At 45.8% G+C, this 25,170-nt stretch overlaps 1 protein-coding gene across 1 annotated transcript in view; it reads left to right on the forward strand.

Moving 5' to 3' along the window:
• LOC141197758 (uncharacterized) overlaps positions 1–24,490 on the forward strand; it is a 48,073-nt gene extending 23,583 nt beyond the window's left edge. The window contains exon 7 of the mRNA XM_073662847.1: positions 20,893–24,490. Coding sequence (XP_073518948.1) covers positions 20,893–22,421 — 1,529 coding nt within the window. The 3' untranslated portion in view covers positions 22,422–24,490. The remainder of the gene's footprint in view (positions 1–20,892) is intronic.
• The last annotated feature ends 680 nt before the right edge of the window (positions 24,491–25,170 follow it).

The following is a 25,170-nucleotide window of genomic DNA, read 5'->3' on the forward strand; positions in this document are numbered from 1 at the left end:
GCAAACTGGACTGGAGATCAAGTGCGCTCTCTTGCACAGTGGGAGATGGACCACTATGCAAGGATGCCGCCAGGTATGTTACAGTACCCCCCCCCCTTACGCCCCCTCTTCTTCAGTCCTGCCAGAATGTTCCGCAGGGAATTCGAGGGCCAATCCTTTACTTCAAGGAGATCACTTCGACTGTCCACCGGAAAAACTGGTCTCCTCTGGGTAGCTAGGATGCTACCTCCTATCCAGCCATCCTCAGCAACAGACGAAACGGGTGGAGTACCAGGAATAGCACACAAGGAAGTCTCTCTCCACTTATTATCAGGTAGCACCCCAGAGGGTTCAGGAGACAACTGGAAGCCCTCCGACGGGTTGGAGGGGTGCAGAGACTCGGGGGTAACCTCTGCTTCGGGGTACATCTTGTCAAGCTCACAGGATGAAATGGGCTAGGTATCAGGTACAAGGTGTAGAAAAGTCACTGTCTCTTTGTTATCAGGTGGTACCCCAGAGGATTCAGGAAACAACTGGGGGTCCTCCGCCGGGTCGGAAGAGTGCAGAGACTCGGGGGTAACCTCTGCTTCGGAGTACACTAGGTCGGACTCACTGGAAGAAGCGGGCGAGGTATCAGATACCGAGTATAGGAGAGTCTCTGTCCATTCGCTATCAGGTAGCACCCCGAAGGGTTCAGGAAACAACTGGAGGTCCTCCGCCTGGTCGGATGGGTGTAGAGACTCGGGGGAAACCTCTGCTTCGGAGTACACTAGGTCGGACTCACTGGACGAAGCAGGCGAGGTATCAGGTGCAGAGTATAGGAAAGTCTCTGTCCATTCGCTACCAGGTAGCACCCCAAAGGGTTCAGGAGACAACTGGAGGTCCTCCGCCTCGTCGGAGGGGTGTAGAGACTCGGGGGTAACCTCTGCTTCGGAGTACACTAGGTCGGACTCACTGAATGAAGCGGGCGAGGTATCAGGTGCAGAGTATAGGAAAGTCTCTGTCCATTCGCTACCAGATAGCACCCCGAAGGGTTCAGGAGACAACTGGAGGTCCTATGCCTGGTCAGAGGGGTGTAGAGACTCGGGGGTAACCTCTGCTTCGGAGTACCCTTGGACAGGCTCACCGATTAAAGTGGGTGAAGTATCAGATACCAGGTGCAGGAAGTCCTCCTGTGTGGATTCTGGGTGGGCAGCAGTCTCTTCGGGCAGGAGAACTGGTGCGCTACCCACGCACATTACCCATCAGGGCTGCTCCGGGATACTGGGAAATGAAGCTTCAACAGGGACTTCAAGGTTGGGGTCAGGAGGTCTTTGGGAGGACAGACCCTGGTGTGACGGCTTGCCTCTACGCCTATCACGTCTGGACTGCCTCTTAAGGTTGGGAAAAGTATTCCGGAGAGCGTAGTCATCCTGTGTGGATTCTGATTGGGCAGTAGTCTCTTCGGGCAGGAGTACTAGTGCTCTACCCACACACATTACCCATCGGGGCTGCTCCGGGATATTGGGAAGTGAAGCTTCAGCAGGAGCCTCCGGGTTAGGATCATCGAAGACCATTAGAAAGGCCACAAGGAAGGCCATTATGTCGAGGACGATAGGATCCTGTGTTTCCCATAGGGGGTTGATCCATTCCAAGGCATCACCCGCTAGGTTAGACATAATGAATCCCACCTTAACCCAATCGGTGGGAAAACAAAGAGGGTAGAACTTGAAGTGTAGCATGCATTGCTCCACAAATGCACGACTCTGTCTTGGATCCCCATAGTACCGTGGCGGATCCGCAGGAACGAGAGCTGATAGATCCATCTGGACGGGTGCGTAGTTCGTCTGGAACTCAGCTAGAGAAAAAAAAAATTATTTATTTTTAATGCATGTATTCGCTGGAAAACGTCTCAGAGATCGAAGGCCGTGGGGCTCAACGGGAACCATGGCCTGAGCATGCTGTAATGCACACGCCCGGACTGACTGGCGTGTGCGTGTTTATGTAGTGATTCCACTGTGCCATGAACCGGAGAGTGCCTGGAGGGGCGTAACTAAGTATCTGCCCGATCCGACCAAGGTCGCACGACGGCATACGACGCCAGTGCACCAGGGAGGAACCGAGCAGAGGAACCAGGGTCTACTCCAGGTCAGACTCCGAACACAGCTGTTGACCCACATCGGGGAATACAGGAACAGGCAGACTAGGGCGCAGGCTGGGTAGGGTCCAGTACAGACTGGGAGACAAATTTGAAACCGCAGACGCGGTGGACAGAGCTGAGCAGAGCGAAAACCGCAGACGCGGTGGACAGAGCTGAGCAAAGCAAAAACCGCAGACGCGGTGGACAGAGCTGAGCAAAGCGAAAACCGCAGACGCGGTGGACAGAGCTGAGCAAAGCGAAAACCGCAGACGCGGTGGACAGAGCTGAGCAAAGAGAAAGCCGCAGACGCGGTGGACAGAGCTGAGCAAAGCGAAAGCCGCAGACGCGGTGGACAGAGCTGAGCAAAGCGAGAGCCGCAGACGCGGTGGACAGAGCTGAGCAAAGCGAGAGCCGCAGACGCGGTGGACAGAGCTGAGCAAAGCGAGAGCCGCAGACGCGGTGGACAGAGCTGAGCAAAGCGAGAGCCGCAGACGCGGTGGACAGAGCTGAGCAAAGCGAAAACCGCAGACGCGGTGGGGACAGGGCTCTGTACACACGGAACAGACTAGAAGGGAAAGGCAGAACCAGATACCCACAGGGTACTTGCAGAGAAGTAGCGAGTGGACCACAAACTCACAAACGGAAGTACAGTGACAACGAGCAGGAGTTAGGTACGAGTTCAGACTCTGCAGAAAAAAGGGAAAGTACGAACATAGAGAAAAACAAAACAGGCTAGGAGAGTATTCAGACAAGAACAGACACAGCAGCAAGATACAGGAGCGGGTCTAGGTATGCGGTCCCTAGAAGGCGGAACGAACAGGCAGGAGCGAGTTCACACAGGCCTGGAAATACAGCCTCCAGGATAGGCAGAAGACAACAAGCTAGAAGATAATACAGACAGGACACAGTTCAGACACGGGAACTGATACCAAAGGCAGGAAACATAAACGGGACCTGGCATATCAGTGAGCAAAGGCCAACTGATAGAACACAATGCTCAGGCAGGGATTCATTGGAGCAGCTGGGTTAAATACCAGATGGCAGACAGCAATAGGCTGAGGACGCACAAGGGGTGTGCCTGCAGCAGGTACAAAAAGCAGGAAGTGATCGGGTGCCGCCCTTAAGCAGCAGACACAGAGGCAAACAGACAGCATGGAGGGAAGCCAGGCTAGCAAACTGGACTGGAGATCAAGTGCGCGCTCTTGCACAGTGGGAGATGGACCACTATGCAAGGACGCCGCCAGGTATGTTACATAATGCACTCGCCATGGTCCTCCACGCGGTATAATGCACTCGCCATGGTCCTCCACGCGGTATAATGCACTCGCCATGGTCCTCCACGCGGTATAATGCACTCGCCATGGTCCTCCATGCGGTATAATGCACTCGCCATGGTCCTCCACGCGGTATAATGCACTCGCCATGGTCCTCCACGCGGTATAATGCACTCGCCATGGTCCTCCACACGGTATAATGCTCTCTCCATGGTCCTGTATGCAGTATAATGCGACAGTATAATGAACTCCCCATGGTCCTCCACGCAGTATAATGCACCCCATGGTCCTGTACGCAGTATAATGCAGCCCCCCATAGGGTAAAATGCAGCTTCCCCCCACTATAGGGTAAAATGCCGCCCCCAGTCCTCCAGTTTTATCAGTATTCACTGATTTATAAATAAATACATACTTACCGCTCCTCGTTCCCCACTGCTTCAGTCTCTGCAGAGCGTCTGTGTCATCACCTCAGTAGCTGCCAGCTCCACTGTCTGACAGAGCGTGGAGCGTCATCACGCCGCTGCGTCAGACGCAGAGGAGGAATGATGGGAGAGAGAGTGTCACATGACGTTCCCTCCTCCATCATTGCTATCAACCAGGGCCGACTCCAGATTTTCGTGGGCCCCGGGCGAAAGAGTCTCAGTGGGCCTTTTAATACATACACCATTCATGATGCACAGATACCGTAGAGAAATATAGGTATAGTACACAGGGCCCAGGCTGTCCCCTCATCCTTCATATACTGTATGCAAACATGCACACGCACACACACATTGCGCAGACATGCGCACACACACAGTACGCAGATATGCGCGCACACACAGTACGCAGATATGCACACACTCACAGTACGCAGAAACGCGCGCACACACACACAGTACGCAGACATGCACACACACAGTACGCAGACATGCACACATACAGTACCCAGACATGCGCACACACACAGTACGCAGACATGCGCACGCGCGCACACGGTACGCAGACATGCGCACACACAGTACGCAAACATGCGCACACACACAGTACGCAGACATGCGCACACACACAGTACGCAGACATGCGCACACAGTACGCAGACATGCGTGCTCGCACACGGTACGCAGACATGCGTGCTCGCACACGGTACTCAGACATGCGCGCTCGCACACGGTACGCAGACATGCGCACACACGGTACGCAGACATGCGCGCACACAGTACGCAGACATGCGCGCGCACACGGTACGCAGACATGCACACACACAGTACGCAGACATGCGCGCGCACACAGTACGCAGACATGCACACACACAGTACGCAGACATGCGCACGCGCGCACACAGTACGCAGACATGCGCACACAGTACGCAGACATGCAAACGCGCGCACACAGTACGCAGACATGCGCACACGGTACGCAGACATGCGCGCGCGCACACAGTACGCAGACATGCACGCACACAGTACGCAGACATGCGCACGCGCGCACACAGTACGCAGACATGCGCACGCGCGCACACAGTACGCAGACATGCGCACGCGCGCACACAGTACGCAGACATGCGCACGCGCGCACACAGTACGCAGACATGCGCACGCGCGCACACAGTACGCAGACATGCGCACGCGCGCACACAGTACGCAGACATGCGCACGCGCGCACACAGTACGCAGACATGCGAACGCGCGCACACAGTACGCAGACATGCGCACGCGCGCACGGTACGCAGACATGCGCGCACGGTACGCAGACATGCGCGCGCACACGGTACGCAGACATGCCCGCGCACACGGTACGTAGACATGCGCGCGCACACGGTACGCAGACTTGCGCACAAGGTACGCAGGCATGCGCGCGCGCACACGGTACGCAGACATGCGCGCGCGCACACGGTACGCTGCGCGCACACACGGTACGCAGACATGCGCGCACACGTTACGCAGACATGTGCGCGCGCGCACTCACATTACGCAGACATGCGCGCGCACACGTTACGCAGACATGCGCGTGCACACGGTAAGCAGACATGCACATACACAAACAGATACTCAGATAACTACACATACAGACATACGTACATATTTGAACACATTCTTAAAAACACATAAAACAGACATAAATATATATATATATATATATATATATATATATATATATATATATACACACAGTCATACACACTGACATACACACAAGACACATTAGAAATATACTTAATATGGGGATTGGTGAATCTAGCAACAAGCCTGTGTCCAGTCCAGCTGTGCAGGGCCGCCGGCTTGTCTGATGGCCATCACAGGCCCTGGACCATCCGAGCGGTCCACTCGCCGTTGGGGCCCACACCGCTTCCCCAACATCTCCGCAGGGAGGACCTCCGGCGGTGTTTGATTGCTGGCACGTCATCAGGGCCCCCCTCCTGCTCCACCGGCGCTGCTTAATTGATGGCACTTCATCAGGGCCCCCCTTGGGGCCTCTCTTCATCAGGGCCCCCATCGGGGCCTCCCTTCGTCAGGAACCCCCTCGGGGCCTGCCTTCATCAGGGGCGACGGCAGGGGCGACACAAGCACAATTAAAAGCACAGTGTCGCCCCTGCTGTGTCATTACTACAATACACAGCCACACAGCGCACTGCCATGCCTGAAGACAGTGCCGGTGGGAGGCGGCGGCGGCAATCAAGCAGCTGAGCGGTGAGTGAAGGAGGGGGGGACTGCTATGGGGCCCCCCCAGCTCACGGGCCCCATAGCAGTCGCTTGGCCTGCCGCCATTGGCGGATGCCACTGGCCGCCGTACTTCCTGCTGGGTTAAGCAAGTGACTTTTAATGGAGAATTTTTGGCATCACTAATCATGTTTTCTGTCATGCAATTTTCTTGTGTAAATACGGTTGAAAAAAAATCATTTGGCATATTCGCTTTTTCCTCATCCACATCCACCATTTCACCCAGACTATTTTTAAGGGGGCAAACACTATCATTTTTTAGTTTTTTACTATTTATCTAGTTAAAGAATATTTTGGGATTATTTTTACTTTCTCTGGCAATGAGTCTCTCTGTCTCAATCTTTGCTGCCTTGATTTAGTTTTTACAGAATTTATTTAATTTTCTGTATTTATTTAATGCCTCATCACTACCTACTTGCTTTAGTACTCTAAATGCTTTCTTTTTGTCACTTATTGCGCCCCTTACAGCTCTATTTAGCCATAGTGGTTTCCTCCTATTTCTAGCATGTTTATTCCCATAGGATATATATTTTGCACAGGTCCTATTCAGGATGCTAATAAATGTCTTCCATTTGCTTTGTGTAGTTTTATGTCTCAGGATAATCTGACAGCAACACCTCAACTGTTCTTGGAATCAGCATAGGGTATTAGTAATTTATTAACTAATTGCCATAAGCAAATAATCCCTCAACTCAAGATTCTCTATTAATATATATATATATATATATATATATATATATATATATATTTACCAATAACAATAAAAGAAAATTTGTGCAATTTTAAAATTACAATGAATGTGTGGTCTTTATATGGTCTTGATGTAAAGCATTCTAATTTATTATCGGAGATAAAGACAAAAAGCCGGCACCTGTGTATTTCAATTACCTTGCGCTGCTGATACTGCCTGTGAGCGGCGCTATTGGTGGCCGCTCGCAGGCAGCACGTGACCCCCGGCTGCAGCCGGCGCTGACATCCGCTGATGTCACGACAAGTTGCGGCTGCAGCCAGGGGTCCCTCTTCCGCGTTCCACCAGTGGCTGCTGGGTCACACCCGGCTTCCACCACGCGCTCTCATTCACTGGGAAAGCGTGCGGTGGATGCTGGGTGTGACGCAGGGGAATAACTCCGCCCACAACCCAGCAGCCACCGCGGGGACCCCAGCGCTGAGTCACGCCTCTCTTGTCGTGACGTCAGCGTGGGGTCATGTGCTGACTGTGAGTGGCCACCTGCTCACAGGCAGTATCAGCAGCGCGAGGTAATTAAAAGGAAGGTTGTATTTATCATTAAAACACACTGGCATTTTTTTAAAAGTACCGAACAACCCCTTTAAGCAGCAATGTTACAAAAGCAGCCAGGACACCTCATCCCACGCAAGTCGGGTGCATATCTCAATGGAAACAGTGAGCAATCGTCTGTGTCAGTAAGAGGATAGATAGCACTCACCGACTGTAAAAATACCAGTCTTTATTTCATCACTTTAAAACCTAAGAGCTGGGGAGTAAGTGGAACATATTGTGGATGACGGCCGTTTCGCGCTTCCTTGCGCTTCTACTTGTCTCAAGATGAATGCTATCTATCTTCTTACTGACACGTTCTAATTAGTGATGAGCGAGCATGCTCATTACTCGAGATGCGCGAGCATGCTCGTTACTCGAGATGAGCGAGCATGCTCGTTACTCGAGATTTACAAGCATGCTCGAGCGAGCACCTAGTATCTTCAGCATGCTCAGAGTAATGTTAAAATCACTCCCGTGTGCATGATTTGCCACTGTTTGACAGCTTTAATACATGTGAAGAATGCTTAAGAAGCAGCCATTTCTCACATGTATTAAAGCTGTCAAGCAGTTGCAAATCATGCACACAGGAGTGATTTTAACATAACACCGAGCACGCTGAAGATACTCGGTGCTAGCTGAAAGGGTTAACAGAACAAACTCGCTCATCACTAGTTCTAATTTATTAATTTGTCACCAGTGAGAGAAACTATATTATCTTTTCCATGGTATCACCTATATTCATTGATAATGAACACGTCCACTAGAGGGCGTCTCCTACTAGTTTGACGTCTCACTGCCAATAGTTCCCATATAATGAGGGACTAACCACATTACTGGTAGCAGAGAGGTTCTGGAAAAGTGAAAATGGCTCCTCGTCCCCCAAAAGAAATTCAGCAAATTCTACTCTTCCTAATGCAAATGCTCCCCTCCCTTCTGAGCACCACAGTGTGCCCAAACCGCAGTTAGCGTCCATATGTTTGGCATTTCTGTAGCGATGAGAGTCAGCCTAATTAACTGCTGCATGTCTTCAGAAGCATGAGCTGGGCACTATGTACAGGAACTACTATGTACTGGGTACTACAACGGCAGTTTGCAATTTTCACTCAGCAACATCCACTGCTGCTTGTTTCTGGAAAACACCCATGGAGTCAAAGTCTTCACTACACCTGTAGATAAATTCCCAAAGGGATATATTTTCCAAAATGGGATCACTTGAGGGGGGATTCTGTCCTTCTAGCACTTAGGGGCTTTGTATATGGAGTCCTTTGCTCTAGGAGGCAAATAGCGCTCCGTCCTTCCCGAGTCTCGCCGGGTGGCTAAGCAGTACTGTACAGCCACATATGGGGTATTTCTACATTGAGCAGAAATTGTGTGATTAATTTTGGTGCCATTTTTATCCATTTCCCAGTGTGAAAATGTAAAATCTAGGACTAAAACAAAATTTTAGTGGGAAAAATATTATTTTTTCTTCACTGCCCAATAGTATAAAATTCTGTGCCCCCCCCTGTGGTGTCAATATGATCACTGCACCCCTAGATTGATTCATTGAGAGGTTTAGTTTGTAAAATGGGGTCTCTTATGGGGGAGGTTCTATTGTTCTGGCACCTCAGGGGCTCTGTGATATGGCACCCTCAAACTAGTCCAGCAAAATCTGAACTCCAATATGGCACTTTTTCCCTTCTGAGCTTTGCACTGCGCCTCAAAAGTAGTTTTCTTCCACATATGGGGTATCGGCGTACTCAGGAGAAATTACACAACAAATTTTGGGGTCCATTTTTTCCTGCTATCCTTGTGAAAATGAAAAAAATTGGGGCTAAAACAACATTTTTGTGGGAAAAATATTTTTTTTTCATTTTCACAGATTAGCGTTGTAAAATTTTGTGAAGCACCTGTGGTTTCAATGTGCTCACCACACATCCAGATAAGTTCCCTGAGGGGTCAGGTTTCCAAAAAGAGGTCACTTGTGGAAGTTTTTCACTGTTTAGGCAAATCATGGGCTCTCCAAATGCGACATGACACTCGCAGACCTGAAAGATCTTGAAATTACCGTTGCAGAAGGTCCTTCAGCTGCTCAGCTCCTGCAGCCTCCGGTTTCTGTGATTGGGGAGGATGCGGTGTCAGCTTCCTCCTCCATCACAGGAAGCTGCCTCCGGACTATAAGACGCACACACTTTTTAACGAGTTTTTTTTGTTAAAAAAATGCATTTTATAGTCCAAATAATAAGGTAGATAAATTCCTTAAGGGATCTAGTTTCCAAAATTGGTTCACTTGTGGAGGTTTTCCTCTGTTCAGGCACATCAGGAGTTCTACAAACATGACATGACACCTGCAGACCATTCCATCAAAGAAACATCATTCCTTCCTTTCTGAGCCGTGTCGTACGCCCAAAGAGTAGTTGTCCCCCACATATGGGGTATCTGCATACTCAGGGGAAATTGCACAACAAATTGTGTGGTGCAATTTTTCTTGTTACCCTTTTGAAGAAGCAAAATGTGGGGCAAAAAAACATTTTTGTGGGAAAAATTAGATTTTCTATATTTTCACGGCTCAACATTATAAACTTCTGTGAAGAATATGGTGCTCACCATACTTCTAGATAGGTTCCTTGAGGGGTCTAGGTTCCAAAATGGTGTCACTTGTGGGGTGTTTCCACTGTTTAGGCACATCAGGGGCTCTCCAATCGCGACATGGCGTCCGCTAATTATTCCAGCAAATTTTACATTTAAAAAGTCAAATGGCGATCCTTTTCTTCTGAGCCCTGCCATGCGCCCAAACAGTTGTTTTCCCCTACATGGGATATCAGCATGCTTAAGAGAAAATGCACAACAAATTTTGGGGTCCATTTTCTCCTGTTGTGAAACTAAAAATTTCCTTCCACATTCCATTAATTCCTGTGAAACACCTGGAGGGTTACTAAACTTCTTGAATGTCGTTTTGAGCACCTTGAGGGATGCAGTTTTTAGAATGGTGTCACTTTTGGGTATTTTCTGTCATATGCATATTGACAAATTACCGAGAGGGTAAAAAAAACCCTGGTTGAGGGGTGTATAAAAAAATGTCTTATTACTGCTTTTACTAAAATGTGGTAAAGAAGTAAATTAAAACTACACTAGTTTGTCTGTGCCCTTACTGTGATATTAAGTCTCTAGAAACTGTATAGTATTACGATACATCTGATATCATGAGCTCATTATATTCATTATAGTTTTCCTCTGTCTGCAGTTTATAGATTAATTGATCAGATTATTTACTAGGACATACACAGGTTCCCTAGTGCTACCAAAAATATATACATAGCCACCCCAACAAGTTTCGCCATGTCTGGCTTCCTCAGGGGGCTGGGGCTATTAGTGGCTGGACAGAGCCTGCGCCGCCAAGAGCTTATTCCGACGTCTCTTCCATCACCAGCGTTGCCTGCAGAATGAATAAACGGTAATTACTTACCGGTAATTTGATTTTCCTGAAAGCCATGACAGCACCATACGAGAGTGTAGGATCCGCTCCTATTACCGGACAGGAAGCCCTGAGCACAAAATAAAAAGGCAACTCCCACTTCCTCCTTCAATGTGGTTTCCAGGAGTCAAGTAAGAGTCACCCAATTCATCATCATTTTTATTTATACATTCACTCAAGCACATTCTTCATTGTGAGAAGAGAAGACTAAGAACCATCAACCAAAAGCCAGAGGGAGGGAAAATTAGGGTACTGTCATGGGTTTCAGGAAAATCAAATTAACGGTAAGTAATTATCGTTTTTCCCTTCCCCCATAACAGCACCATACGAGAGACGAAAGCAACGGAGCCCTTCAATAGGGAGGGAGCACCCATGTAGGATCTTACACCTGAAGAAATATCCCTGAAATATCCTAGTTCAACAGATTGTGAATTTTTTAGATATCATTCAATCTTCCTTCTTGAAGCACTATCAACATAATCTCTATCGATTTGGAGCTTAAACCCAAAGCACCAACAAGAGTAAAAAGGATTTTTACAACACTCTTTCCTCTTTATCTCCCAGAGAAAGGTCTATATTTAGAGACCTCACTTATATGCATGGTTGAATATTTTTCACAGATTTGATTAGATATTCTGTTTTCATTAAATCAACTAACCAACAACTGAAATATATAAGAACTGGTACTAGTACTCAGCGTGTAATAGAAGCAGAAGTTAATCGATTCAGGGAACCTGGTAACCTTAACCAGGCTTTGACTAGGGTTTCTACTTTAATATTGTTGCCATTTTCAATTGAAGGCCCCACTTAAGGCCAAGATCTGGGCCCTAAACCTTTTCTAGGGTCAATGATCACATAATTATTCAAAACTACCCAACTCTATGCTACCAAGAGTAGATAGAGCATGCCAGATTGCCAAAATGGGGATCTCAAAACCAGCAGAAATATTTAGTACTTTATATCCCTTAAGGTGTAACGTTAAGTTCCCCCAAGAAATGTATTTAAGCCGAACGGACACTTTTATAGTTTGAGATTTCCATCCTGGGGAGTTTCTGGCTACCACAATCTAGCCAAGTACCAAGAGCTAATACAACTAGAAAGGGTAAGATACAGATCTGAGCTATTCCAAAAGAAAAGTCACAATCCACCGTTCATTCAGGAATAGTGTTGAGCGATACCTTCTGATATCGGGAAATATCGGATCGGATTGGATCGGACCGATACCCAAAAAATATCGGATATCGGATATCGCCGATTCCAATACCGGAAACCAATGCATGTCAATGGGACACAAATATCGGAATGCCATCCCAGCGTGAGAGAATTCTCCTGATTGTTTAAAAGCCGGCGGGCGGTAAAAAGCCGCCGACTTTTAAACAATCACACAGCCCCATACTGCTTCCCCGCAGCCTCCCATCCCGATCCTCTGCTCCCCACGCCTAAGTTAGGACCGGGCGGGGAGCGAAGCACCAAGGAGCGGGGAGCGAAGGACCCGGGCGGGGAAGCCAGCAGTGAAAAGACTTTCCCGTTCTGTGCTGCGCTCCCCGCTCCCTGATGTATGTGGTATGATGTATGATTGGTGTGTGCGCGGTGTCTGCGGGTGTTTGTGGGTGTCTGCGTGCAGGCAGACATAGGCCGATGTGACACTACTACTCCCATCGGCCTATGTCTGTCCCCCGTCCACTCGTGCCAGCAGGATCAGCTTGATGGGAGCAGTAGTTCCCATCTGCCTGATCCTGCTATTTAAATTGCCCTACTGTGTCCTTTAAACTACCCCATATGTTATTTTGGCCCCCATGGGTTTATATTTTTGGCCCTATACATGTTTTATTTTTTTAGGCCCCCATAGTTTTTGTTTTTGGTCCCCAATAAATTTTAAATACATTTCATTGGTGGCCAGTGGTTACCTAAAATAAATTAGTTTATACATTACCTGTCCCCGCCGATCGCCACATAAAATAAAGTAAAAAATAAAAAAATACACCTATACTCACCTAGACACCTAATTCCCCGAAGCCATCAATCTCCTGTTATAAAATATAAAATAATAAACCATAATTTTATCCTTACCCCTCCGTAGTAGTCCAAATCGAGTGTCCCACGATGATCTCCAGTTTAGAGCAGCCACATAAAATGTGACCGCTCTAAACCGCTACCGCCGCTACAATGACGGGGCCGTAAAGCAGCCCCGTCATTGCATAAGCGGGTTCGCCGGAGTTCAGGCAGCGCTGCTCCGGTGAGCTCCTTTACGGCCCCGCTGACCGTGAGAAATTCCCACGGTACAGCAGGGCCGTAAAGGAGGTCACCGGAGCTGCGCTGACTGAATGCACTCCGGTGACCTTAGTCAGGGGCTCACGCTGCCGGGAGCGGACGTGTTCCCTGCAGTGTGAGCTTACAGCAGCAATGACAGCTGTCACATCTCCAGATGTGACAGCTGTGCATGGGAGATCAGCGCAGGAAAGTGGACAGGTAACTTTTATATTTTTTAGTAAACTAAGAATTAAATAAAATTGTGTGTTTTATTTCAAATAAATTATTTTTTTCTGGGTGTGGTGTCTGTTTTTTCTTTTTAACACTTTGTAGGTTAGTAATGGGGGTGTCTTAGAGACGCCCATCATTACTAACCTGGGCTTCATGGCAGCTGGCGCTGACATGAACCCCACCACTATTACCCCCTGCCACCGCACCAGGGCAGCGTGGAAGAGCGAGGCTAAGAGCCAGATTTGGCGCACAAATAGGATGTGCCAAATCTGGGGCGGCTGAGGGCTGATATTATAGCCTGCGAGGGGGCCTATAGCCATGGCCCCTTTCTAGGCTATTAATATCAGGTCGCAGCTGTCGGCCTAGCCTTTGCTGGCTCCAATTTATAGGGGGACCCTATTTTTTTTTTTTTTTTTTTTTTGGGGGGGGGGTCCCACGTGTAGAATGGGCTGTAAAGGCTAAGCTAACTGCTGCGGACTGATATTAATAGCAAGGGAAGGGGCCATGATCCTTGGCTACTTCCCAGACTATTAAATCAGCCCTCAGCTTTCCCTCTTTTCCTTAAAAATACGCATGAGCCCACCCTTTTTTTTTTTTTTTTTATACATTGAATAGGGGTTGGAGTAGGAAATGACATCAAATTGGCCTTTTTTTTCTTCACTAATTTTATTTGTCTTCAAAAACGCACATAGAATCCGCATGCGTTTTTCTGGCAAGGAGATGCGGAAATGGTCAGGAAAATTTCTGCTTCATTTCTGCATCGTGGGCACATAGCCTAATATTGGCGTGACCCCATGAATTTCGGGCTTAGGGCCAGTGGATAATACAAATCTGGCCCTAACCCCTTTATTACCCAGTGAGCCACCGAACCAGGGCCCTGGATGAGCTTGATACAGCGCCAGAAGATGGCACTTCTATGAACGCAACATTTTCTGGGGTGGCTGCGGACTGCAGTTCGCAGCAGGGGGGTCCCACAAAGCTTGGGCCACCCTGCACTGTGGATTCCAGCCCCCAGCTGCTTAGTTGTACCTGGCTGGACACAAAAATAGGGCGAAGCCCCACTTATTTTTTTTTTAATTATTTCATGAAATTCATGAAATAATTAAAAAAAAAGGGCTTCCCTATATTGTTGTGTCCGGCCAGGTACAAATAGGCATCTGGGTGTTGGGGGCAGCCCGTTCCTGGATGCTGTACCTGGCTGGCATACAAAAATATGGCGAAGCCCATGTCAAAATTTTTGGGATAAATTAGGTAAAAAATAAATAATAATTTAGGGACTGCATCTTTATTAACCCCTCAAGTGTCATTTAGTGTTAAAATAAAGGATTGGCGTGGGATCCCCCATAATTTTAGTCTCTAGCGGAGGTTAAGCAGACGGCTGGGGCAGATGTTTGAAGCCTGGGAAGGGGGTAATACCCACGGAGCTTCCCAGGCTACTAATATCAGCCCCCAGCTGAATACCTAGCCTTTACTAGCTATTAAAATGGGGGACCCAAAAAAAAATGATGTGGGGTCCCCTTATTTTAATAGCTAGCAAAGGCTAGGCAGACAGCTGGGGGCTGATATTAATAGCCCAGGAAAGGTGCCATGAATATTGGCCCCCTCCCAAGCTAGAAACAGCAGCCCTCAGCCGCCCCAGATTTGGCACATCCTATTTGTGCGCCAAATCTGGCGCTTAGCCTCGCTCTTCCACGCTGCCCTGTAGCGGTGGCAGGGGGTAATAGTGGTGGGGTTCATGTCAGTGCCAGCTGCCATGAAGCCCAGGTTAGTAATGATGGGCGTCTATAAGACACCCCTATTACTAACCTACAAAGTGTTAAAAAGAAAAAACAGACACTACACCCAGAAAAAAATAATTTATTTGAAATAAAACACACAATTTTATTTAATTCTTAGTTTACTAAAAAAAAAAATAGTTACCTGCGCTGATCTCCCATGCACAGCTGTCACATCTGGAGATGTGACAGCTGTCATTGCTGCTGTAAGCTCACACTGCCGGGAACACGTCCGCTCCCGGCAGCGTGAGCCCCTGACTGAGGTCACCGGAGTGCATTCAGTCAGCGCAGCTCCGGTGACCTCCTTTACGGCCCTGCTGTACCGTGGGAATTTCTCACGGTCAGCGGGGCCGTAAAGGAGCTCACTGAAGCAGTGCTGCCTGAACTCCGGCGAACCCGCTTATGCAATGACGGGGCTGCTTTACGGCCCCGTCATTGTAGCGGCGGTAGCGGTTTAGAGCGGTCACATTTTATGTGGCTGCTCTAAACTGGAGATCATCGTGGGACACTCGATTTGGACTACTACGGAGGGGTAAGGATAAAATTGTGGTTTATTATTTTATATTTTATAGCAGGAGATTGATGGCTTCGGGGAATTAGGTGTCTAGGTGAGTATAGGTGTATTTTTTTATTTTTACTTTATTTTATGTGGCGATCGGCGGGGACAGGTAATGTATAAACTAATTTATTTTAGGTAACCACTGGCCACCAATGAAATGTATTTAAAATTTATTGGGGACCAGAAACAAACAAAAAAAAAATATGGGAGCCTAAAAAAATAAAACATGTATAGGGCCAAAAATATAAACCTATGGGGGCCAAAATAACATATGGGGGCAGTTTAAAGGACACAGTAGGGCAATTTAAATAGCAGGATCAGGCTGATGGGAACTACTGCTCCCATCGAGCTGATCCTGCTTGCACGAGTGGACGGGGGACAGACATAGGCCGATGGGAGTAATAGTGTCACATCGGCCTATGTCTGCCTGCACGCAGACATCGCGCAGACACCGCGCACACACCAATCATACATCATACCACATACATCAGGGAGCGGGGAGCGCAGCACAGAACGGGAAAGCCGGCGGTATAGTCTTTTCACTGCCGGCTTCCCCGCCCGGGTCCTCCGCTCCCCGCTCCTTGGTGCTGCGCTCCCCGCCCGGTCCTAACTTACGATCAGGATGGGGGGAGCGGAGGATCGGGGTGGGAGGCTGTGGGGAAGCAGTATGGGGCTGTGTGATTGTTTAAAAGCTGGCGGCTTTTTACCGCCCACCAGCTTTTAAACAATCAGGAGAATTCTCCCACGCTGGGATGGCATTCTGATGACAGGCTGGATCGCAGCTGAGCGCTGCCATCCAGCTTGTCATCCTTCAGAGACACTGTATAGTGCAGGCATTATGGGAACTTCCGATTCCGGTATCCGATATCCTAAAAGTATCGGAACTCCGATACTGCGAATATCGGTCGATATTTCAGTATCGGAATGCTCAACACTATTCAGGAATGATCGTATTTACACTATTCCCCTATAATAGCATTAATTCTGCAACTTTATAATCCAACCATGGAGATTGTTAGATGAAAATAGTTCAAATGAAAAATAGATTCGTTTTCAAGCAAAGAAACTAAGTAAACTGAGTGATAACCATCTCCTCTGATACACTTTTTTTTCCAAAGCAACTCATTCAGAAAGAGATCTAGATCTCTTATGGTATTTGTCAAATCTCAGATGGTCTTAAGCTAAGGTATTAGCATCCCGTCCCGTTAAACATGTACCTTAAGTACGTATCATCCTGTGCTTGAGTAATAATCAGAACAGTCTTACCTCAGTGTGAAGGCATTCGTCTTAACTAGCAAAGATGCTTCTCCTTCACCACAGGAGTCTCACGGATACGGGGACATTTTAACTCATCCACTGATTCCTCCTTTTATAGGTTTATTGCAGCGCTGCCATCTTATCACTCCAAGAGCGCACCGACTGGATATTTAACCAACTCGCCACTTAGTTGAGTCTACCAGTTTATGACTTTAATCGCAAGAATACATAGTGTAATATGGTTCCATTGACTTAATTTCCAATTTGTCCATCTGCACTTCTAACTGGGAGGATACACTGGTCTTGAAATAATTTTACCAGATCCTGCATAATCATGTCTGTCGGGCAACTCCATTAGGAAGATGGACTGGGATATTTACTGGTTCGTCAGTCCCATACCAGCGAGTCCAACTCGTACCTCCCTTAGTAGGGCAGGCCGTTAGTGCTGCCCGACTCAGTACAATCAAGTTTATCTTTCCATTCCGAATCAGGAGGGTAGATTGAGGCAATTTTTGGATTATCAACCATAGTTGCCAGTGAGTCGAGCTCGCACTTCCCTTAGGAAGGCCGACCGGTATGGTGCTGCCTTACTTGGCACAATCAAGTTCATCTTACCATTCTATACCAGGAGGGTAGATTGAGGCAATTGGTAGTTAGTCAGCTCCCAATACTGGCGAGTCCAGCTCGCACTTCCCTTAGGAAGGCTGACCGGTATAGTGCTGCCTTACTTGGCACAATCAAGTTTATCTTACCATTCCATACCAGGAGGGTAGATTGGGGGCAATTGATGGTCTATCAACCAACTCATACCTCCCTTAGGAGGTCAGACCGGTATAGTGCTGCCCTCTTGGCACAATCAAGTTTCTTATCACTGTAAGCCAGAAGGGTAGATTGGGGCAAATGTTGGATTTTCAGCCCCCCACCGGTGAGTACAACTCGCAGCTCCTCCTACCATTTCCTATCAGGGGGATATGGGATATAGAGAGTTTAATCACTTAAGGTCGAAAAGGTCATTCGAAGACTCCAGGTAGGAGTTTTAAGTGGACTTATAGTGGTTTCTTTTAAGCTTTGCACAGACATGTTCCTCTTGCACCTTCAACCAGGAGGGGGTGGGGGGAACTGAGCTGCAGATGTTTATCAGCCAGTTCATCTAAAGAGATGGAGGCCTCTCATATGATGAGAGGTTGAAAAAGTTGAGCTTGTTTAGCTTAGAAAAATGACTCCTCAGAGGGGGATCTCATTTACATCTATAAATATATGTGTGGTCAGTACAAAGGACTAGCACATAACTTATTCCCTCCAAAGACCATACTAAGGACCAGGGGCACTCATTTCGGGTGGAAGAAAGGCAATTCCAGCACCTAAAATATGAAAGGGTCCTTTACTGTCAGTGCAGTCAGACTGTGGAATGCCAACCACAAGAGGTAGTAAGGGCAGACACTAACAGCTTTTAAAAAAGAAAAGGCTGGATGATTTCCTCGATACACATAATATTGTGGGTTACAGTTAAATTAGATAAAATATTACACCTATAGTAGTACATTTGATCCAGGGTTCTAGGACTGATCACCTTTTCTTGGGGTCAAGAGGGAATTTATTTTTTTTCCCCTTGATGCAAATTGCTGAATGTGACCTGGGTTTTGCCTTCTTCTGGATCAACAGTTTTTAGGTATAGGGATTTTAGTAAAACCATTGTTACAAATACAAAAAAATAAAACTAATTAAAAATTATAAACTGATTCATTATAATTGTAATAGTGAAGTTATAATTATAAAGGTAATAATACATTTGTGAGGCCTAGTCCCAGTAAGTTAGTAAGTTAGTGTCAGAGTGCAATTGGGGGAGAAAGGTTGAACTTGATGGACCTAGGTCTTTATTCAATCTGTTACGTTACTAATGATCCCAGATTGTGAAGATAAACTGAACTTAAATTGGTATTATTCTTTTAGCGCCCCCATTCACACCTTTACCAAGAAGACCACTGGGACATAGATGATAAATGCAGACTAGTTCAATATGCTATCCAAGTATGAAGGATTGACTGGACCTGTTACTCAGCAGCTATCCTTTGGACTGTATTTAATAGAATCACCCCAGACCGAGGGCATCGTCCAGAGACCTTATTTACCAATATCAGTAATATTGCTAGTAAAGGGCAGTGAAGTTTTGAGACCTTAGTGAAACAGATCTACAAGCCCCAAGTTGTCTTGCTAACCGGGCAACCCCCCGTGAGGCAGACAGCTGAGGAAAATCCTAGACCTAACGTGGCAGGTTCTTCCGCAACTATTAAGCGGTCTAAAAAAACCTTCAGACAGGCCAACGTGAGTCATAAACCTACACCTGAATTGGCATGAGGCCTAGCTGTGAGGCTCTATGCAAACCATGAGGTCTAGCCATGAGGCTCAATATGCAAGCCATGAGGCCTAGCCGTGAGGTTCAATACGCAAGCCGTGAGGCTCAATACACAAGCCATGAGGCTTAATACGCAAGCCATGAGGCCTAACTGTGAGGCACAATACGCAAGCCATGAGGACTACCGTGAGGCTCATTTCGCAAGCCATGAGGCCTAGCCGTGAGGTTCAATACGCAAGCCATGAGTCATAGCCGTGAGACTCAATACGCAAGCCATGAGGCTCAATACACAAGCCATGAGGCCTAGCCATGATGCTCAATACGCAAGTCATGAGGCCTAACCGTGAGGCTCAATACGCAAGCCATGAGGCCTAACCGTGAGGCTCAATGCACAAACCATGAGTCCTAGCGTGAGGCTCAATACACAAGCCATGAGGCCTAGCCTTGAGGCTTTATACACAAGCCATGAGGCCTAACCATGAGGCTCAATACACAAGCCATGAGGCTTAGGCCAAAAAAACGTAGGTAGGTACGGAATCATTAAATTTAGATTCTTCCAGACTGATGTTATCATTTCAGCGCCCAACTGGGCCCCTGCTCATTGCCACTCACTAGAGGTAGCTATAGAACTCAGCATGGTGTTCCATGATTCACTGGTGTTCCATGATTTACGGCTGCTCCAGCCGTGAGCTCCAGGCTTCTACATCCTTGAGGACAGGAAACCACATTGAAGGAGGAAGTGGGGGTTGCCTTTTTATTTTGTGCTCAGGGCTTCCTGTCCGGTAATAGGGGCAGATCCTACTCTCTCTCGTATGGTGCTGTCATGGGGGAAGGGAAAAAGGTGGCTCCTGGTGACAGAAGCAGATGTCACAGTAGGAGATCCCAGAGGAGATAGGACACACCATTTGCAGAAGCTCTTATATGACACAATGGCAGAAAACCAGATCAGTAGAAATCACCTTAAAGTGGCTCCATTTTGGAAATTATAACCCTCAGTGAATTAATCTATAGGAGTAGTGACTATTTTGACTCCAAAGCCACTTTCCTGAAATTAGCACGCTGTGGATGTTGTAGAGTGAAAATTGCACATTTGTTGTTTTATAACCCAACACATAGTGTCCAGATTGTGCTCCAGGAGACACACACCATCAATTAAGTGGGTTCTTCTCACTATAGTAATGCCAAATACATGGATGATAAATGTGGTTTGGGCACACTGCAAAGCTCAGAACAAGGGGGAGATTTGACTTTGGGAGAGCAGATATTGCTGGATTGGTTTATGAAAGCCATGTTGCTTTTCAAGAGCCTTTGAGCCACTAATAATGTGGAAACCTCTGTTTTTCAGATGATGGACCTGAGTGAGGACTTGTTTTTTTGTGAGATGAGAAGTTTTTTTTGGTATTATTTTCGCTTACATAACATTGTTTGGTGGCTTTTTATTCCATATATGGGAAGCAGAATGAACAAACAATTGAACACCACGCTCTTCTGGTTCATCCTATGAGGTTATCTATTAGACTGTGAACTGTCATTGTCTTGGTGAATAATTCAATTTTTTTGCATAACTTCCCATTTTTACAGACAGTTTAAGTAGAAATGTTCAAAAATATATAATTACACGGATTTTTTATTAAAAAATAATAATTGGTTTTATTATTGGCAGATGATTGTACCAGGAGATCAGAGGGACAGCTGACATCTTCAATTTTCAAATCAGATAATTTTGAGATCTCAGAGGATACAATTGAAGTGAATAGCATTACTCCAGATATACCATCATCCCTTCACATCAAAGATCTGTCTTCTGATCCTTTGAAACAGGTTCTGTCTTCTGATTCATTACCGACTACTCAGAAAAATCAGAGTCACAAAATAAGCATTAAAAAACAAATTGCTCCTAAAGCAAAGAAGCCATTTTCACGTTCAGAATATAGAAATAGTTTTCCCCTCAAAAAGTCTTTTCTTAAGCATGAAAAAATTCACAAAGCGAAGAATAGATTTTCTTGTTCCAAGTGTGGGAGATGTTTTAATCAGAAATCAGATTTTGTTAGGCACCAGATAACTCACACAGGAGAGAAGCCATTTTCCTGTTCAGAATGTGGGAAATGTTTTACAAAGAATTCAGATCTTATTGGACATCAGAGAACTCACACAGGGGAGAAGCCATTTTCATGTTCAGAATGTGGAAACTGCTTTACAGTGAAATCAAATCTTATTGCACATCAGAGAACTCACACAGGGGAGAAGCCATTTTCATGTTCAGAATGTGGGAAATGTTTTATAAAGAAATCAAATCTTATCAGCCATCAGAGAACTCACACAGGGGAGAAGCCATTTTCATGTTCAGAATGTGGGAACTGCTTTACAGAGAAATCAAATCTTATTGCACATCAGAGAATTCACACAGGGGAGAAGCCATTTTCATGTTCAGAATGTGGGAAATGTTTTGCAAATCAATCAAATCTTATCAGCCATCAGAGAACTCACTCAGGGCAGAAGCTATTTTCATGTTCCGAATGTGGGAACTGCTTTACAGAGAAATCAAAGCTTATTACACATCAGAGAACTCACACAGGGTTGAAGCCATTTTCATGTTCAGAATGTGAGAAATGTTTTGTACAGAAATCAAATCTTATCAAACATCAGAGAATTCACACAGGGGAGAAGCCATTTTCATGTTCAGAATGTGGGAAATGTTTTGTACAGGAATCAAATCTTATTAGACATCAGAGAATTCACACAGGGGAGAAGCCTTTTTCATGTTCAGAATGTGGGAACTGTTTTACATTGCAATCAACGCTTATCGACCATCAGAGAACTCACACAGGGGAGAAGCCATTTTCATGTTCAGAATGTGGTAAATATTTTGCAAAGAAATCAAATCTTAGCAAACATCAGAGAATTCACACAGGGGAGAAGCCATTTTCATGTTCAGAATGTGGAAAATGTTTTGTACGGAAATCAAGTCTTATCAAACATCAGAGAACTCACACAGGGGAGAAGCTTTTTTCATGTTCAGAATGTGGGAAATGTTTTACAGAGCAATCAACGCTTATCGAACATCAGAGAACTCACACAGGGGAGAAGCCATTTTCATGTTCAAAATGTGGGAAATGTTTTAACCAGAAAGCGCATCTTGATAGCCACCGGAGAACCCACACAGAGGAGAATGCCGCAGCTACACCCAACTAGTCTCTGTACAGACTAGAAAGGCCCTAGCTGCACAACTAAAAATACTACGGACCTAATTCTCTAATTGAGGAGTTTCTCGTACCTCCTGAGGAACCAGAGGGGAGGCCACAACATACTGTCAACCAGGGGAAAGGAAAGTATGAAGTAAAATACGAAAACCCTGAGTGAGAAACTAAAACACATTCATATAGGGCAAAGAAGGCAAGCTAATGAGAGCCACAAATAAAAGGAACAAGTATAATCTCCCAGAAACCTAACATTGTTAGAATGAAAATGTACTAGGAGGGAAAGCAAACTGACCGGGAGGATAGTTTCACCTTTGTGGTGAAACTTATACAATTCATCCTCACCAACTGTAAATGTAAACCTGTCCATTTATAATGACCACGGACAAGATAAAGATTCCCAACTCACATCAGGACCACAAGATCCCAGGTACTTTCAGCTGCATCACAACTAATGTAGTGTACTTAATTATATGTACCAAAGGTCCAACTGGGGGTCTGTATGTAGGGGAGATGGGGCAAAAACTTAGAACAAGGATGAATTCTCATCGCCACACAATAAAAGAAAAAAAGAATAGATCTACCTGTAGCCAAACATTTTTGTATCCCTGATCACAGCATCATGGACATGAAATTACTTGTATTAAAAGGTAACTTCAAATCTCAGAGAGACAGAGTTATGACAACCTTTTACACACTCGGAGCAGGAATGAATGTGTCACTTGGATTTATGTCTTTTTACTAGTGATGAGCGAATACATTCGGCACTATTCTTTACTCTCACGAATAGTACACAATTCAGGCTCTTCGACGAGTCATTAGCTATTCACCTCGGTATATTCGAGTGACCCGCCCAGCATGTTTGGCGCTTTATTTGCAGCCAATGAACATGCTGGGCTTGCTTGCCAATCACAGTAATGCCGTTGCCATCTTTGTTGTGGCATTACTGTGATTGGCTGGCCTTACAGCATCATAGGGGGATATTTAAGCCCTGCCGGCGCTATCTTGCGCATTTTACATGCGGACTCAACGTAGTGTGAGCGTAGGGAGAGTGAAAGCAGCGTATAGGGAGTGTCTTTTAAGAGCTATTTAGAGTGAAGATTAGTTCTCTGTTAGGTTGAGATAGCGCAGAGTGAGATTTAATACGAGGGAGAGGAAAAGGGAGGCAGGGTGTTAGCATTGCAAGTACATGCTGCAGATCTCTGCTAGGTTGCATTGTGTATAGTCAGAAGCATATAAACCGAAGAACATGGCGGTATAGATAAACCATAGTTCATATGTGGGCACTCCCAATAAAGTACAACCTACAAAAAGAGTGGAGTGACAGAGCCCCAAAAAGAGTCAGGTCACCATCATAATGTTTTATTGTGTATCCAAAATCTAAAAAGAAGGTCCCACGGACACTCCTAAATAGAGCACAACCAATAAAAATAGTATGTCATGGGTGAAAACTACAAAAAGGACAGAGAGACAACCATGTGAGTCTACAAATATGGGTACATGAAAAGAAGTGACAATATTATCAATCCAAGTATCAATTATTCCAGTTACCAAGTAAATGGACAACGTAACTTACAATTAATTACATTAAATGTCCTATGTTAATCCATTCCTGGACACTTCAACATGAATAAACAACCAAAATATCCAGATCAATATATACTAAACGTCTGGACAATGAAGAGATACCAGCTGCTTATAAAAGATATAGATTTTATTTCATCAAATTGATAAAACCAATTAACAAGACAGGGCAACAACCTCTATAAAGGAGCGACACATACATGAGCTGGGAGGGAAAATTAACCCCCAAAAAAGGCCAAAAAATTGAACATCACTAGTAAACAAGAAATTAATTAATATAATGCCATATTCATACAATGTATTTGTTAGTAAGTGGCATGAATCATACACATGATGGTAACATAACTTAATTTAAATCAATACTGAAGAGACTATCCTAATGAAAAAATACAGCCTAAAATGCCAAAGTTTAAGGTGCCAGTGCTTCAGTGACTCTGATGGTCATACAGATAATAGATAGGTATGTCATGATGTAAAACAGGCCAATGCATACAGGTAAACTGCAGACTGTGATATTTCAGTTTTTCTTTTTTAATAAATTTGCAAAAATTTCTACATTTCTGTTTTCTTTCAGTCAAGATGGGGAGCAGAGTGTACATTAATGAGAAAAAAATGAACTTTTTAGAATTTACCAAATGACTGCAATGAAACAAAGAGTGAAAAATTTAAAGGGGTCTGAATACTTTCCGTACCCAGTGTATATATTAGTATAAAATAACCCCTATACATTTAAAACCCATATCTAACATAGTGATACAATAATTCACATAGACGACTATATTGTCACTGTAGTCTTCTATCCCACACGTATAGGGTCATCCGCGAGGATAGACGTTCAACTGCCTTGCTCGTACAGTTGAGCTGGTCCCCCAGCCACTGGAAACGCACATCCCGCCACGACCCATCAACCCAGGCAAAAGCTTTCCTAAGGATGAATAAAAACAATTAAAAACACCAATACATCTACAATAAAACCATAAGATATTAAAAGAAACCCCCATCTACCCATTAGCCTCTATTATAGGAAGGTACTGAACCCAAAGCTTTCATTAAGTCCTGCCGGTGCTAGGGTACCCCGTCGATAGATCCACTTACTCTCCAATTGTGCTAAAATCCTCCCCAGGTCCCCTCCTCTTGCTCCCATGGTGACTTGATCAATA

This window comes from Phyllobates terribilis, unplaced genomic scaffold, assembly GCF_046119375.1.
Source record: "Phyllobates terribilis strain yellow unplaced genomic scaffold, ASM4611937v1 Scaffold_86__1_contigs__length_6382490, whole genome shotgun sequence".
NCBI lineage: Eukaryota > Metazoa > Chordata > Amphibia > Anura > Dendrobatidae > Phyllobates > Phyllobates terribilis.